The following is an 18,256-nucleotide window of genomic DNA, read 5'->3' as shown; positions in this document are numbered from 1 at the left end:
CTCCTATCTACTTTCAAATTTGAACTTTGGCATCACTTTGTGGAGTAAAATGGTAACATAGGGAAAATGAATAAATGTGGTCAGCTCTGAGTCAGATGCAGGTATGGAAAGAGCTTCCTGGCACACCTGTACCTGTTTCTAATGATGAGTAATTGCAATTTCGTTTGAGGGAGTGACTTTCAGGAGCACTCCTAGTAATGAAAATTGCAACAGGGAAATGACCTTGGTTCTCCATGAGAGAAATTAAGCCCTATGTGGTTGCAGTATTTTTCCCCCTTGTCCCCCATCATTATCTGTTGCTCTACTGACTTTTCTCTTTGTAGTTATGCCATTATTAGCTGCTTCCAGTAATTCAGATGCATTTGTTTACAACCCTCAGCCACAACCTTGTATTAATGCAGCCCTCTGGTCCTATAGGTGTCACTTGAACAATTGTGCCCTCTTCTGGTCAGACTGTATTGGATTACATTTGTTCAAGTAAGAATTTGTTCTGCAATTCTACTCATTGTAAAAATATGTCCTCATAACGTGCTTGTTTCTAATATTGCAGAAAAAGTACAGAAAAGGATCAGTTGAGATTTCCAAAATCAAGTGTGTGGAAATTGTGAAGAGTGATGGTATTATTCCCTGTCAAAATAAATATCCATTTCAAGTAAGTTTGTCTCATTTAAGACCATAGTCAATTCTGTATACTAGTCATAACTCTAAAGTTTGCTTCCAGCAAACACCTAAATGCCTTTGTTTGCCTTTAAAATATCCAGCCAAACCCTCTTGGTATAAGAAGATCCATACTGTAGTTCAAACTAGCCTGCTTTGAAGAAAAAACATATGAACTTCATGTTATGCAACCAATATAATTTTCTTTTTAAAATGTTATAAACTAGATATTACATCTGTGAACTGTGAGCAGAGCTGATTGGATTCTTATGCCCCTATTGGCAAGATGTGCAGTTTTTCCTTCTGGCATTTCTTATTAAGTAGCGGAGATTAAGGGTGCCTGAAGAGTTTCAAATATTTACCAAAACATTTCTGTGTACGCATTGAAACTTCTAGACCTTCCCCTTCCAATAGCAACTTCTTTGGGGCTCTTTAGATACCACCTTAGGCTGAAGACTCCTGAAGAGATTTGAAAGAGGAAGTGCAGTCAAAATGCATGGGAAATACTTGCATGCAATGCACAGAAAGCATGCAATCCACAGAAGGGGTTTCTGCACAGGCGCCATCTATTTCTATAGGATTGCACAGAGTATTTTCTAGTAGCTGTAACCAGAGAGGCTCAGCTCAGTACAAATGTGATTATAAGGTTACCTTTGAGATCGAAAGCAACAGCAACAACAACAACACTTAAGGGTCAGGATTATAAATACATACTATACAATCCTAAATGAAATAGCTTTTAAAATAACCCATGTTAAGAATTATACAAGTTTGCTTGTCCTGACTACCAGCTGCATTAGAAAGTATTACATTTCTTAAAATGAACTTTACATTAGTTTATTATTTTGTCACATACGTTTTTACATTTCTCAAAATCTGTGCATTAATAAATGGACTCCAAGTTTAAGTATAAACTTTATTTTATAGCTGCTGTCTTGCAGAACTATTTGCAGGGCAGTTAAAAATGCCCAAATTGTAAAAAACATGACTACACGATAAAGCAACAAATGAAATAGCAACATTAAATTAGTCAGATGCTAAAAGCCCTGGGAAAATAAAAATGTCTTTGCCTGGCCCCCAGAATCCATGAGAATAGGTGCCAGATGAGTTTTCCTGGAGAATTCCAGAAGCAGGACATCCCAGTCAAGAAAATACCTGGTGGGAGAACTTCAGTCATGGTGATGATCAGTCACTAATGCATTGCTCTCTCTCTGAAAGCCAATCTAATTGGAAGGATTTACTTGAATAAATAGCATGATTTTGGATGCAAGGTAAAGGGGAAGGTGTCTGTCTCTTGAAATAATCAGAATATTGGAGCAGTATTTTATAGAGTCTGAAAAATTATGCTTTAAAGGTTTTAAGGGAGGATTTCCTCACCTATCACTTGATGAATGCCAGAATCCTTGTGAAGAGGCACATAAAAGGAGTGTTATGGCTTTCTTTTATTGTTTAACCCAAGAACACCTTTGGCCCTCATGAGTTACTGATCCTAACCAGTGATTTAACATTTCTTGAAGAGTTATTAACTAGGTTCCAATGTCACAGCCAGAATCAGCCAGAATTATCAACGAAGAAAAAGTCCTGGTATATTATAACCCCTTGTCAAAGAAGAATGAGCCGGAAATCCCATTTCAGATGTAAAGCAAAGCATGGAACAAGTTCCCTGGTTTGTGTAGACATTCCCTTTGGCAGGAGGAGACAATGGTACAGCAGCATATGCTGGGATGCTTTCTTGCCCATAGTAATCCCAGTATTCTCAGCTGTTCTGGTTTACCATGACATCAGTACACAGCCATAAACTGTGTACTCTAACCCTTGCTATAGTAAATTTTATTTTGTTTCTCCTTTCCAGGTTGTATATGATAATAGCACACTCTATATCTTTGCTCCCACTGCATACAGCAGGGACCAGTGGGTAAGGAATTTGAAAGAAGGTAATTGCTGTCGGAACATTTATATCTGATATAGGATGTGATAGGACTCTAAAGGATTAAGAATTGCACATTTCTAGTTGTCTATTGCTTGAGCAGGGGAAGTGGCTGAAAAACACTTGAAGGGCTTCTCTACATGAGGCATCTGTTGAACATTTATGATTCTTCATTCATGGTACTTTGCCTGTGTGTTACATGATGTTGCCATTCTCCAGGGCCTTTCCCAGGCTTCCAAGTTGTTTTGGCAGCTTTTTTGAGAGCAAGGAAAGTGTAGCATTATCTGAGAATGGCAGAATGAATCAGAAGGTGAAGTGTATTTTCACAATTCCACTGTATTGTTGTGCCCCCTGGTGGTTTTGTAATGGAACATAGAGAAAGGCAGATAAAGGAAACTCTTGGTATGGATGGGGTATGGGGTGTGGAGAGCATGTGTAAAGGTGCTGGTCTTAATCCTGCAAAGTATCCATAATTGGTGAATTAGAAGCCTCATGTAGAAAAGCCCTAAGCAGGTGAAAGAGTGAGGAAGGAGACTCAAGTAGTTATAGACAATATATTCGGATCAAAAACTCACATCCAGTCTATACTTTTTAGCAGCTTTCTTTCCTCAGGTAATTCACAGGAAACAAGCATTCCCCCAAAACATGCCGACTGTTAGTGTGGGAATGACACATGCAAAGGAAAGAAAGCTGCTTTTAACCATTCTGGTACCTACCAATCAATTCTTCCTCCAACGCCCTCTGGACTGGGCACCCAGGTTGTTGCTTTCCACAGCGGTCAGGCTCCTTGTGGTCTTGAAGTTCAACCAAAGGATTTTTTTTTCAAGTTGAGGGAAGGGATATTTGCAGGGGAGAGGCTTTTCTTCGGTGAGCATTTCCATCCACTGATTTTCCCTTTGCAAGTGTCCTTTCAGCCACTTTATGCATGTTCTAAGGCAGAAAGGTGGCATCTCAGGACCAGGGCACAAGTTCATCCCCCTAGGAATTTCCAGAGTGCCCCCTTCCTTTGGCTGAACCCCCTTGTCCCTAACCACCAGGCATTCAGTATTTTCCTTTCCTCCTCATTCCAAAAGATGGAAATTCTTCTCCTAAGGCTTAGTTACTGGCTATAAGAGATTTCAGATTCAGTAATTTTTCATCCCACCTGTTTTGTCTTTTGTCCCACCACCTTTCTTTTCAGCCCCCTGCCACCACATGAAACCCTCAAGAGCTTATCTGAAATTTAAGTTTGCTCAAAATTTAATTTGTCTCCCAAACTTGAGTTATATTGTATTGTTTAATTCTCCTGGGCATTCAGCTCCGCTAAAGGGTGGGGAATCTCTTAACAAAGACTCAATATCTTACCAAACTATAATTCCCAAAATGCATTCATTGTACAGGGCCATGATGGTTACATTGGCATAAAATCTACACACATTTCTGGTAAAGGCTGGACCATAGTTTTATTCCTGTGACTGTTAAACATCCCTGTTTAGAGTATTTACTCTGTTTTGAATCCTGCAAAAAACTAAAGAAAATTAAATATAACCCATATTCAAAATAAGGCAGTTTTTAAAAACATCTAAATCTTAAACAGATCTGAATAGATTATTTTCATGTGGTTGTGTATGTTAAGATGCAATTTAATTCTGAACAATGGAAGTATCTACTCATTAATAATGATAATTCTTGGAGGCTAAAATATTAGCAATGTAGAAAATTATATGTTTAAATCATTCACAAAAGTCAGTAGTTTACAGTCATATGCTTTTTTGTAGAAATAAAGAACAATAATAATATAATGGTAAAGTACCACCCCAAATTCTGGACAGATGGCATCTATCAGTGTTGCAGACAAACAGAAAAATTAGCACCTGGCTGTGAAAAATATAACTTCTTTGAAAATGGTAAGAATTCCTGTTTCCTGTACTGTCCAGACTTATTTCTGTTTATGCAGGCCTTTTGACTTCGATTTCTTTATATGTGCCATAACTGGTATAGTTGCTGCCACGTCCACGGATGCTTTCACCCTGTTTTGATACTGATCAAAGACTTCACTCTGCACGGTTTTTTTTGAAAGCTTGTTTGGAAGATTGCAGGAGTTTCACCTCATTTTGAAGGTAGTCCTGAATGGGGTTGCACTTCCTCTTAGGGACAGGGTTTGCAGCTTGGGAGTGCTCCTCGACCCAGAGCTATCATTAGAAGCTCAGGTGATGGCAGTGGCTTCGGCTGATCCATCAGCTGCGTCCCTACTTGGAGAACGATTGCATGGCGACAGTGACACATGCATTGGCAACTTCCCGATTAGACTTCTGTAACGCGTTTTACGTGGGGCTGCCCTTGAAGACGGTCCGGATACTTCAATTGGTGCAAAACAGAGCTGCCAGGTTGCTGACGGGGACTGGGCATTGTTCTCATATAACCCCAGTCCTCTGTCAGCTTCACTGGCTTCCCATTGAAGTGTGGGCCCAATTCAAGGTGTTGGTTATCACCTACAAAGCCCTCAATGGCTTGGGACCTGGTTATCTAAAGGAGCGCTTGCATCCATATATGCCCTCCCGCCCCTTGAGATTGGTGGCAGAGGCCCTTCTCTGGGAACCCTCCGTGAAAGATATTAGGAGGGTGAGTAGAACCCCACAGCTGAAGTTCTGTCAATATGAGTGTGAGTTGTTACTGAAACCATAGGTTCTGGAGAATAGATTATCATATCGTCTGAACTATTAACAGGAAGAGAACCCTTGGTTTGTCATTGGGTTATGAACTTGGGTTGTTCACCATGGTTGTTATCTTAGCTGGGTTCAGACAACACAGTAACTCACAGTTCAACAATAAACCGCTGTTCAATGGCCACCTACACTCAAGCCGTATTCAACCTTTTCATGTGAGTTATGAACCCAGTCAATGAGTGCAACCAAACAATGAGCTCATTAAACTTTCAACTGATGTCTCTAAATTTACATAGTTTTTTTTAATTCTTTGTTTTTAGGTGTCAAGTCATTGCCTCTACCGATGCCAGATAAAAATAAGGTAAAGGGATAATTTAGAACACTGGACAACTACATTTGATAGAATTTGCATTTTATTATACTTAGGATCCATTTCTGATTGAGGAAATATGTGTTTGTGTGTGTGTGTGTGCTTTGTTGAAGTCCAATAGACCTCTTTTAAAGAAAAGCTCCAATACTTACTCCACTGCACTGTGCGTCAAGATAATGGAAATTGTAACAATATTTTGTTATAGCATCGGTTCTTTCCACTGATTATCAGTTGAACTTAGATTAGGTCCATAGTAGTAGCGTCTTCAAAGCCCACCTGGTCCTACAGAACGTGCTAAAAACATCTATTTTTGTGGTATGTGCATGTGAAGGTCCACGTTCAGCTTCTCATTTCTGTCATCTTAGGTCTCCATATTTCAGGGCACTCCCATGTTTCCCATGTAATGCTAGTGGTAGCATTTTCAGGGAGGTGGAAATACTCTGCAGGATAGTAGGCATCCCTATTAACCCATTAAGCACTTTCAGTCACAGTATGTTGAAGCCTTATGTAGCATGAATTAAATCTTTGATCTGCTAATAATAGTGGGTCACTTAACTTTCCCCCTGTCCTGCAGTTCTCGGTAATTCCCTTCTAACCCCTGCTTCTCCCTTCCATTGGTTTTAGCCTAGTTCCTACCATCAAGCTCCACAAATGGAAATTAAACTTCAAGCATGGAACATTTACAGCTTAGAATCAGAACATACAGAAAGAGTTAGCTATCCCTGTACTTACCTTGGCTCAGATCCAAAACACTATCACACCTAGTCCAAGATTTCAAACGGCCCCATTGACTAATAGGGATAACACATGATAGCCAGTGTGGTGTAGTGATTAAGGGCACGGGGCTGGGACTCTGGCAATCTGGGTTCTAGTCCTCACTCAGCCATGAAGCCAGCTGGGGGCCTGTGGGCCTGTCACAGACTTAGCCCAACCTACCTCACAGGCTTGTTTTGGAGATAAGGTTGAAAGAAGCAGAAGGAGAATGGTGTATGCGGCTTTGAGTTCATCAGAAAAAAGTGGGCTAGAACTCTAATCAAACAATAAATAACAACAAATGGCTGTAACTTTTGAGAGAAATGGATGTAATTTGTAGATGTGCTAGCACCTTCTAACTAAATGAAGCCTGCCAAATTTTAGTCAAATAGATGCAGAATTTTATGTGTTAAGTTTTATTAAAGCATTTTATTCAGCTTCATGCAGAAACTCATCAGTTAGAAATAGTAGCCTCTGAATTTAATTGGTCAATAAATACTAGTTATAACAACTCTTTTCAGTTCCAAAGAAGACCCCCACCACCTGTTCCTCCAGAAGAAGAGGAAGAAGAGGAAGAAATAGTAATAGCCATGTATGACTTTCAGCCCACAGAACCTCATGACTTGAGACTAGAAAGAGGTCAAGAATATACCATAATTGAAAAAAATGACATTCATTGGTGGAAAGCAAGAGATAAACATGGGTAAATAAAGTTACCATTATTATCACTTTTTAATTGGGAGAATTGTCCCTATGGTATAGTGAATTCACTAGATGGTATTTGCAAGTATTTTTGTTGGTGATTTTCATGCATCTATAACTAATAGTCAAGGAAATGGGAACCCTGAACAAGTGTCTGAAGACAGTTTGGGATGGATAAAGTCAAGCTAGCAAAAGTTTAATCCAGATAAGATGGCACTATTGTGGTTGAAGAGACTTGTTGAATTGGATGGAGGTATGCAGCCAGCATTCGATAGAATTGCGATCCTCTGGAAGACCAATTGCATAACTTTGCGGGAGCTGGGTACTCCTAGACTTGGCATTATCTATGTAGTAGCAGGTAGCATTGGTCATCAGGGTGTCTTTTCAACAGCTCAGTCCTTATCTAGAAAAAAATGTTTTTTTCTACATTCTTTCAGCTACAGCTTCATTACATTATGTCTTTAGTCAATATAAAGTTTCAACAAGTACAGAATATTCTATGCAAAACCTTAGTTAAAATATAATTATGTATAACACGTGTAGGTATATAAACTGGGATAATTGCTAGTGCCTATAATAAACCTTGCATGTTCTATGCATTGGAGCACACCTGTTTTAAATATGTTCTTGGTCTCAGACACATTTATATAGAGTAAATTCCCACTCAAAGCATAGTGTCTACTCAGTGCAGCTTCCTGCTCTATCTTAGGGAGAACTTTGAAGGAATTAAGAATATTTTCTGCCTACCCCCTTAATTCTGATATTTCTAAACATTTAACAAATTGTACTCCATCTCAGGAATGCTTCTGGGAGTAACCAGTTGCACCTGCATTGGTTTCATCAAATATATATTGCATGGAATTAAATATTTCTCTTCATCTTTTACATAGTCCTGTCTAACCTTCTTGGTAGTTGTTTTCAATCAAGATTTTTTTAATTGGCAAGTTCCTATATTTCTGAATATATGTATATTTTTGTTACCTTTAGCAACAAAGGATATATTCCAAGCAACTATGTAACAGGAAAGAAATCCAACAGCTTAGATCAGTATGAGTAAGTAAATATTTACACATAATGCATGGAAACACATTATTGTTTTTGCAACTGCATGATGAATAATTGGCCTGAGTCAATTCTAGCATCCAAAGGCAAATAATTGAATTTTGCTTGTCTGATGACAGCAAGCTAACTTTTAAGAATTATAGGATTCACTGCCCTGGGTGGCAGTGATAGCCACCAATGTGGGTGGCTTTAAAGAGGGGATTGGGCACATTCACAGAGAAGGCTATTGATAGCTACTATACTTGATGGCTATATGTTATGTGTAGTGTCAGAGGCGGTTACAAGTATTGGGGAACTTGGGCCGGAGGCAGATGCTGTATTCATATCCTGCTTCTGAGATCTTGTGGGCACCCACTGTATGAGCAGAACGTTGGATTAGATGGGCCCTTAATTTGATCTAGTCTGGCTTTCTTTTGTTCTCAGCTTTTAATATTTCTCTCTTCCTAGGTGGTACTGTAGAAACCTGAACAGGAGTAAGGCAGAAATTCTTCTCAGAAATGAGGTGACTATTCATATTCTAGTTTGTCAAATACTCGTATAGTGAAATCTATTTTAAGAAATCCATACATTGAATAATCCTTATGAATAATACAAATAATAAAACTCACAAAGTATTTTGGAATATAAAGCTTCATTTCCCCCCTTTGATTTCAGGATAAAGAAGGTGGTTTTATGGTGAGGGACTCCAGTCAACCAGGTTTATATACGGTATCCCTTTATGCAAAATTTGGGGGGTAAGTCCCTGGTTTTAGTCCTAATTTATTTCTTGTATGAATGCAAAGGTCCAGCCTTGTAAAGGAAAATCTTACATTTTACCACAAAGATCTCTGTCATTGAGTAAACAGACACGAATGCTTCTTTCCATTTCCAGATGGGTACCTGGATTAGCTCAATTACATAAAGGGGCATTCTGGGACTGGTTTTAGCATTGTTGTCAAACTAGGCTAAGACCTTAATCCTGTTATACCTGGAGAGTATCCCAGTAATCATGGCATATGTCAGATTCCAGCTCCTGGGCCAGTGAATCTTGGGAGGAGTATCCGAAACCACATTCCTTCCCCTCACTGGCTCCCTCACAACTATGGACAAAAGAACCACAACAGGCTGCTTTCCAAGGTCACATCAGTGACCACAGATGAATTCATAGAAGCAAGAAAGGGAGTGATCCAGTGGGTGCGAGAGAGGAGGGAACAGAACCCATAGTGACCTCTCTCCGCCCCTCCTCACTCATTGCCATTAAGCAAACTAGATGAAAGCACAGACCCCATCTAGCTAGTTTGGGACTTTTGATGGGTTGGCTGGTCATCTTTGGAGAAGAAGCAGGAGGCAAAATTGCCCCTGTCCTCTTCCCACAGCCCTACAGAACATAAGTTTTTCAGAAGCCTCCAAGCCCTGGGAGCAGGGATGGGTTAGTGTGGAGCACAGGAGGGAGTCCAGTGGGCACACCAGCTGGCCTAGAAATTCTAATGAACCCATGGCTGCTGTACTGCTGACCCCAGCCTATAACAAATGGGAGCAGCTCCCCAGGGTTTCAGAGATGCCACGAACTGAAACTGAGACCTTCCATTGGTAAAGCATATAGCTCTTCATCATCTTTGTGACCATAATTTGCTTTGTTGCAATTCATTTCAATAATCATTGCAGGGGGGAATGCATTTTTGAATAACTTGATAGTGGTTACCATCCATCTGGAAAAATTTAATGAAGCATATTGTTATGAAGACAATATAACAGCCTTGCATATAAAAATACTCTGCTATATTTTACTCATTATATTGTTTTTTAGAGAAGGGTTATCTGGAATAAGACACTATCATATAAAAGAAATGATGACACCACAAAAACAGTACTATCTAGCAGAAAAGCATCTCTTTAACTCCATTCCAGAATTAATAGAGTATCATCAACACAATGCTGCAGGTAAATGAGTTCACCTGTCACTTGAATGAGTGCTGACTTACAAATTAGATTCATAACTTAGGAGAACAAGGAAAGCTTTACCAGGACAAGTGTAGAGACTTTGCAGCCCACTGTACTATTTTGGACTATAAATACTGAGTGCTTTATGGAACTCTATGACTGTACTGAGCTCAGGTGGCAGTGATGTTCCCCTGAAAATCTGTTCCAGGAGCAACATATGGTTTCGTTGGCCTATAATGCCTGTTTTGGCCTATAAGTCCTAGCTTTGCTAGTCAGGGCTCCCAGGAGTTGCAGGCCAGAACATCTGGAGGGCTACAAGTCATCTACCTCTGGTCTATTCAGTAAAAGGATTTTCTTCTGGGTCATCTTACTTTACAGCTTTTAGCTACCAGTACTAACTTCCATGGTTTGGTCTAATCTTTATTTGAACCCAGTTAAACAATTTGCATCCTATGGCAATAAGTTCTAGTTAATTAAGGCTGAGTTAAGAAATGTAACAATTTTTTTTGCAGATGAGATCCACTGTATTCAGTGATACCTACTCAGGGGAAACTTACACTCCGCTTCATGATTTCTGGGGGGGGGGAGGGGGCGGGGGGTCTTACTTCCAAGTAAATGTTGGAAGTTCATGACTGTACCTTAGTTTGTGCTAAACTTAGTAGCCAGTATCAAAGAGCTACCAACAGTGCATTGAAGGGCTTGTGTGTGCCCAGTCAGCTATTTTTTATTTGAATAGTAACTGTTTTATGTGCCCTGCTGGGTTTCTGCTGCACATTACATAACTCCAACCCTTAAAAGTTCTAAGATTTGTAGCCTGTGTGTGTGTGAGGTGTTCTATATTCCACAACATTTTAAAACACCACGCTGTTCCTAATTTTTTGAGGAGTTGAGAGTTATCATTTCTTACCTTTAATATTTTTGACAACAAAGTTAAGAAAAATGCTGGATGTGCTGAAACATTGTATTTAACTAGTTTTGAAATGCCATATGTCATAAGGTAAAGGAGCAGTATGGTTAATATTAATAACAGCAGAAAAGCTTGACCCATCTTCTGATGTAGATGATTTTCCATATAATTTTAGGTCTTGTGACGAGGTTAAGATATCCCGTGACTCCAAAAGCAAAACCCTCGCCAGCTACTGCAGGATTCAGTTATGGTACTTTGATTTTCCTATATAAAAATGCATGGTTGGTTTCTCCCACTGTAACAAAATGTTGGAAATTAAAATGTTGGAACTAAAAGTTGGAATTAAAATGTTGGAAATGCATGTCTGTTTTCCTTCTTACTAGTGGATGGTTTGATATCTGCATTGTTGGAAGGCCTCCTGAGCCCTTTATGCCCTCATATGTAGGGACAAAGTAGATGTGAAACAAGTTATATATGTGATGGGTCCTGGTATTCTTGTTTTTCTTGAGTAAATAGACCAGGCCATCAGGAGATGGAGGCTTTAACCCTTGCCCCCATCTAGGTCACCCATTCCATGGCAGCTGTTTGCATCAAGTGGAAAGCTGCAGTTGGCATGAATGGGCCAATTCCCTCCTGGGCCAAACAGCTGTTGAGTTAAACACCCTCCCCCTTGACCTTCCCATAGCTGATACGTTGTAAAGACAAAGGAATCACAGATGATACAACAAGTTATGGTTAATTCACAACATGGAAGCAAAGCTGTCAAATTCCTTCTCATGACTGTGGCAAACAGAGGAGGAAAGGGGAAGGAAACGCACAAGCCCTTCATACTAAACCAGGTTTTACTGTGTTATCCAAACGTGGCCTTGGTGAATAAATAAAATACTTCAGGTACTGGACTAAAAATTACTCAACATACTTTATATGGGATATGAAGCAATATGTTTAAATCATTTAATATTAATATGATTGCTTTATTATTACCTAATTGCTAAAAAGCCATCAAAGAGGTACACACCAATTTAAAACAAAACCTTAAAACAATACAGATAAATAAAACAGGAAACCACTAAAACTATATGACCTGAATGGCTACATTTAAAAAAGTACAGCTTCACATGCTGTCCAAAAGCTAAGGTGGGTAGGTGGGAGCTCTCATAGTTCTTGGAGGAGCACATTCCATGGTGAAATGTGAGACAAGAGAAAGTCCTTTTACTTGTGCCTCATTATGAATAAATATATTCATAACGAGATTTGTGGTCCTTTAAATAGCCAGGTCCCTCAGGCTGTTTAGGTCTTTGAAAATTAAGCCCAACACCTTGAACTGAGCCCAGAAAACAATTGCCAACAATGCAGAGATTTCAAGAAAGTATGGCACTGGTTTTCATCCAAGTTTGTAATACTTGCCACAATTAAAGCTCTGGACACTCTTGAGGTGTAGCTCCACATAGAGTGTATGGAATCAGTGTTTACTGTGAGTAACCAAGGCATACTAAACTGTTGCCAAAGCAGATTGAGTTAGGAAGAGTCATAGCTGGCACACATAACTTTCTACTTGCTGCTTGCTGAAGATCCAGAGTAGCATCAGGCTAGAGAGCATTTCCAAGCTACATACCTGATCTGTCAAGGGGGACACAATTCCTTTTAGAACGAATTGAATCCCAACCTGCAAGTCATCTTTCCACTGAAGAACAACACCTCTGTTGTATCTAAAATAAACTTGCAGAAGCATCAGAATGCAACTGCATGTATGTTTTCAAACCAAGAAAGATGAGAGTGTTGCTTAAGGATGTGAGATTAGATTACAAATCTACATTTGCTTATAAAACTTGCCTTACATAAAAACACCCATATTAGAAATATCTGATGGTTGGGAGATAAGTTCTAAAAGAACCCACATAGAAGATACTAAGCTGAACATGGAGTGGATGAGGGATGGTAGGGATGCCTGAGGGCCCGGCTTTATGGGTAGGTAAAGGAGTGGACTGGATCTTACCCAAAATCCATTTTGCAGGGAGGCTGTGAGAATGAGAAATAGGAATCCTCAAACAGGAGCCAAAATAAATTGGTAGTGGGAGGAGATGGAGAGTGTGGCTAGTGAAACAAACAAAACCACCACCACCACCACCACCACCACCCCAGGGCCACTGTCATCCACTCACTCAGTTTTAGTTTGTGAGTTTGTGGCTTCTTCATTTATCTGAACATCTTTGTTTTATTTTCCTTTTATTATAGAGAAATGGGAAATCAATCCTGCGGAGCTCACCTTTATGAGAGAACTGGGCAGTGGTCTTTTTGGTGTGGTGCGGCTCGGCAAATGGAGAGCACAATATAAAGTAGCCATCAAAGCAATTCGAGAAGGTGCAATGTATGAAGAGGACTTTATAGAAGAAGCTAAAGTGATGATGTAAGTCACGGCGAAAGTCCTAGTTAATCCTTGTAAGGACCCAAATGAGAGGCACAAGAAGAATGGACTGCAGCTGGCAGCTCAGTCCTATCTAGTGAATGCCTGAGGTCCCCAGCATCCACTGCCACTGAAAAAGGGGGGAAATGCTCCAGCTCCAAGAGCCTCCAAGGATACAGTGTTTGCAGATTCTTGCCTGCTTTCTACATTTCTCCAAAAATATTTTGGAAATGTGGATTCTGTGCTAGGAACCATAGAGTCTGCTTTTAGAACATTTAGAAGGGGAAGGAATGGGTTAAAAGCTGTGAGCAAGGGAGGCAGTTTCTGTATGAGTGGTGGCATAGGAGGATCCCAGGCAGATTATCCCCAAGGAAGTGCAGCAGGAGCTGCCTACTCGTCTCTTGAATGGAAGCTTTTGAAATACAAGACAAGTGTGCCTGTGTGAACTCATATAATTCTGAGTATGCATGTATGTTCACATTGCATCCCCAACAGAAAAACAATGTGGCCCTTTGCAGGGGAAAGGCTGTGCACCTCTGACCTAAACATTCTGTCTCCAGTGGACCTTAGGAATTGCCTTCTCCCTAAGACCTTCAGGTGCAGCTTTGCCCTGTGCTTATGAAAGCTTGAGCTGCGATTCCACATACCACCTTTCACCTGATGGTTCTTGCTGTGTGGAATCTGCTTCTAGCCCTCTTTGATTAGCTCCATCAGCCACCAAGTACAGTAAATACATTTTTATTTAAGAGCATTGCAATCATTAAGGCACTATATGGGCAGCATTATTCTGATCAGCTCTCTCACAATTTTGATTGTATTTTTTACATTTTGTTGATTTTTATAAAATAAAAATGATTATACCAGCCAATTGCTTTCTGGGCTCCTCAAATATATATTACATATTTTCCAAGTAGTTCATTAAGGCCATGCAGAAGATAATACAATATAATTTCTGAAATTACAGCACTATATTTGTTTTGGTTCCTTTCAGGAGGCTAACCCATCCGAAATTAGTCCAGCTGTATGGCGTTTGTACTCAACAAAGACCTATTTACATAGTGACTGAATTCATGGAGCACGGCTGCCTTCTGAATTACCTAAGACAAAGACGGGGACACTTCAGTAAGGACATTCTGCTGACCATGTGTCAGGATGTATGTGAAGGAATGGAATACCTAGAAAGCAATAGCTTCATTCATAGAGATCTGGTAAATATCACAAAGAAAACTCTAGATTTTGATTTGTGTGTAAATCAGAAAGGTGAAATAACTGGTGTTTAAACAGTGTTTTTTACTGTCTATAATTTGCCTTAACTCAAGGTGATCAGAGGCAATGGGAGATAGGATTCATGTACCTTTTAAGATTTGCATAAGAGGAAAGTAAGGTGATGTTTCATTACTGTACAGTGATGAACCGCACTTGCCCAAATTCTAACTTTTGCACAATTATTAAAGCCTTGGTCTCCTTTTCATCTGGTCACCTCCCCATGTCCAGCCCAAACTGTTCTGTTTACATAGGCAACAGATTTGAGTTTCCAGTAACTTAAGAAGCATTGATAAGTATTCTCAATTTTAAAAAATGACCCTATATTGGAAGCATGCCCAAACTCCTACTCATGTGTGACACTTGAGTGATTAAGGTTAAAACAGAACTTTGAATGAATGGCGGGATACAAATTTAACTAAGCCTCAGGTAATTTAGAGAAAAAATTCTTAATGTTTTCTATTATTTATCCTCCTGGAGAATTTTAATGTGGGCAGGGGGGATGTACTGTGAAAATGAGGCATTGAAGTTAAATATTAAGCTTTTCAACTCTCAGATATTAATGTGTGACAGTCAACTGGATTTAAGCATTTTATTCAAGTCACTGTAGTCCTGGTTGCACTGGTATGAGGACTGGCTTATGAATATATAGTAAATGAAAGTGCAAGAAGAAATGAAACAGAACATTGTTCACTTTCTCATTCCTGGGATATTACAACAATGACAATATCCGACATTATTTTCATTTCTGAAAACACTTATTAAGCTCAATGAAACTCTTGCCCATATAAAACTTTCAAAAACTGAAACAGCTGGAGCCATTTTAGTGTTCCTTTGTACAAGCCATGTTGTAACAGGCACTGAGTAAAGATACACAGAATCGTAGAATAATAGCATTGAAAAGGGCCAGTAAGGCCATCAAGTCCAGTTCCCTGCTCAGTGCAGGGCTCTGAGTTAAAGCACCCCTAACAGATGGCTGTACAGTTTTACGTCTTGAATAACACCAGTATGGGAGAGTCCTCAACCTTCCCAGGTAATTGGTTCCATTGTCATGTTGCTCTGACAGTCAGGATGTTTTTCCTGACGTTCAGCTGGAATCTGGCTTCATGTAACTTGAGCCCATCATTCCAAGTCCTGCACTCTGGGGTGATCCAGAAGAGATTTATTTTAATTTAATTTTAAGCTTTTATAGACCATCCCATTGCTAGCATCTCGAGCCAGTTTACAACACAAGAAATCCTGGTCTGTCTATCTGTGACAACCTTTCAATTACATGAAGAGTGCTATATGTTCCCTCAGACTTCTTAAGGCTAAACATGCCCAATTCTTTCAGACTTTCCTCACTGGACTTTGTTTCTAGTTCCCTGATCATCTTTGCTGTCCTCTTCTGAAGTTTTTCAGTTTGTCTGCATCTTTATTAAACTGTGGTGCCCAAAACTGCTCAATACCAGGCCTAAACTGTACTGAGCAGTGGCTTTTACCTGTTAGGATTGATTTGAAAATACACACACCTTTTTGTTTCTTATTTATTATATCTATATTCCACCTTTTTCCTTCAAGAAACTCAAGGCAGTTTACATAATCTTCCTCTCAATCTTCCTCTTCCTCACAACAAACCTGTGAGGTAGGTTAAGCTGAGAGTCAGTGACTCATCCAAATTTTCCCAATGAACTTTGTGGAATAATGGGGACTGGAACCATGATCTTCTGGATCCCAATCCAACAGTCTAGTCGCTATTCTAGTCTGGTCCTCTTTCCCTTATCCCTGCACTCAGAGTACACATACAGGGCTACTTTAGTGACCTTTTTATGCACCTTAAGTGGGTTCTGGCCAATGAAAATTTATGCTACATGAACAATGCACATATCAACTCAGAAGGAAGTCCCACTGCATTTGGTGGGTATGTTCCCAGGAAACTTTGCAACCTAACTTTGCAGCCTAATTTTGTTAGATGTAAAAAGACTCCTGGTCTGCCACTTGTGGTGTGCATTGTGATCAGGACTGCCTCTGCATGTGTATGGTTGTTGGAATTTAAGTTGAACACCTTCACACAGAACCACACCATTAACCTTATGACAATTCCTTTTCAGGCTGCTAGGAACTGTTTAGTGAAGGAATCAGGGGTGGTGAAAGTGTCTGATTTTGGCATGACAAGGTATTGACCCATTTGCTTTTTTACCTTAATGGATTTTGGGATTTATTTTCTTGCATTAGAATGTTTGAAACTTATCACTTTAAATTACAGGGGAAGCTAAAGTACATCTAAATTATGCTTGAACAACATGAGATCCCCCAAATCAAACACAGCCCTTCAGCCATAGATGGAAGCCCAGAAAGGACTTAATAAACCTCCTGTTCACCTGGGACTGTAAAATGGCAGGAGGAGGAAGTAGTTAACAGCCTGGAAGGTGTCTTTTGGGTGGCAGTCACATCTGTGGATCACATGGCTCAATCTAAATAATAGTTCCCTTGTTCATACTTGGAGTGATGTAGGTGGTGATGTCACTACCCAAACCAAGAGTTCTCAAAGTTTCTGCTCCTAGGTTCCACCTGAGATGAAATAACTGAGGCCCACTAGTTGCAACCTTGTGGCAGAAATTTCCTTGTAATAGGGAGTTCAGCATTCCGCTTTCTTCAGGCGAAATACAGACAAGGACTCTGGAGGTATCATGACTCAGCTTAGCTATTTCAAACAGAATTCGCTGATCCAGAGGCCCTAATACTGTTTTCCTCATCCGTCCTGGTCTCTTAAAAGTTTTCCTACCCACTTTGTTTCTTCTCCCTATCTGCCAGTTTGTTTCATCCTTCCCTCATGTTGTTTTTACACTCATGTCCTCTTGTTATAGCTTCTTTCCCATCTCCTTTCTCTGTATCCCCAGTTTTTAAAATACATTTTAAAAAATAGCTGTGGTCTCTAGCCAACTATTACTACCACACCTGCCATGCAGCCAAGTATGGGATGCCATTGCTGTGGCACAGGGTGGTCAAGCCAAGAAGTATTGGGCTGTTTGCAGCACTGAGACCCACCTGAAAACAGGCCAAATAGCCACTGGTGACTTCTGGTTCACAGTTTGTGAAATGTTAGACTCAGCCAAATGTATCTGTGGGTTTCTAGGGTAGATATCAGACCAGAAAGGTCACAGTGTTTCCCTTTTTAGGTATGTACTTGATGATCAGTACACGAGCTCTTCAGGTGCTAAGTTTCCTGTGAAGTGGTGCCCTCCGGAGGTTTTTAACTATAGCCGATTCAGCAGCAAGTCAGATGTCTGGTCTTTTGGTAAGAGCATTTGTTTGTCTGTTTGTTTAATCTGGAGAGATTCCCTCACCCCCCCCCCAAATCAATATTATAATACTGTCAGCCTTTTCAAATAATCAGATGAAATACTGAGCATGTAAGATAGGATTAAACAAATTCAAACTTTTAAAATGATCAACAGCTCTGTTCTAGGACCTCTAGATGAAATGGGCTGCAGACATCAGCTTTCTTATGAACTTTAAATTCAAACTTCACAGGTTTCAGATGTTATTTGTATTTTTAAACTCAAATGTTTGCAAAATATACTATGCTGTCTGTTTCTGATACAATATTCTAATCAATTTAATTTACATTTGTCTTAATTGAGTGATAGGGTTAATCATTTGAAAA

General features: G+C 39.8%; 1 protein-coding gene across 6 annotated transcripts in view; it reads left to right on the top strand.

The window, feature by feature from the left end:
- Positions 1-18,256, top strand: part of TEC (tec protein tyrosine kinase) — a 52,632-nt gene that overhangs the window by 30,473 nt on the left and 3,903 nt on the right. For 3 of the 6 annotated variants that reach the window (XM_044418128.1, XM_044418127.1, XM_044418130.1), the window contains exons 3-16: positions 551-652; positions 2,510-2,591; positions 4,342-4,470; positions 5,550-5,590; positions 6,874-7,055; positions 8,042-8,107; positions 8,564-8,618; positions 8,771-8,850; positions 9,903-10,036; positions 11,119-11,193; positions 13,179-13,350; positions 14,339-14,555; positions 16,701-16,765; positions 17,769-17,887. In XM_044418128.1, the coding sequence (XP_044274063.1) occupies positions 551-652; positions 2,510-2,591; positions 4,342-4,470; positions 5,550-5,590; positions 6,874-7,055; positions 8,042-8,107; positions 8,564-8,618; positions 8,771-8,850; positions 9,903-10,036; positions 11,119-11,193; positions 13,179-13,350; positions 14,339-14,555; positions 16,701-16,765; positions 17,769-17,887 (1,519 nt within the window). The other 3 variants (XR_006413529.1, XM_044418129.1, XM_044418132.1) reach the window with 3 other exon arrangements.

Source organism: Varanus komodoensis, unplaced genomic scaffold (assembly GCF_004798865.1).
Source record: "Varanus komodoensis strain SLA01 unplaced genomic scaffold, ASM479886v1 scaffold9, whole genome shotgun sequence".
Lineage (NCBI taxonomy): Eukaryota > Metazoa > Chordata > Lepidosauria > Squamata > Varanidae > Varanus > Varanus komodoensis.
Note: the sequence above shows the minus strand (reverse complement) of the source record. Positions and strands in the feature narration are given on the sequence as shown.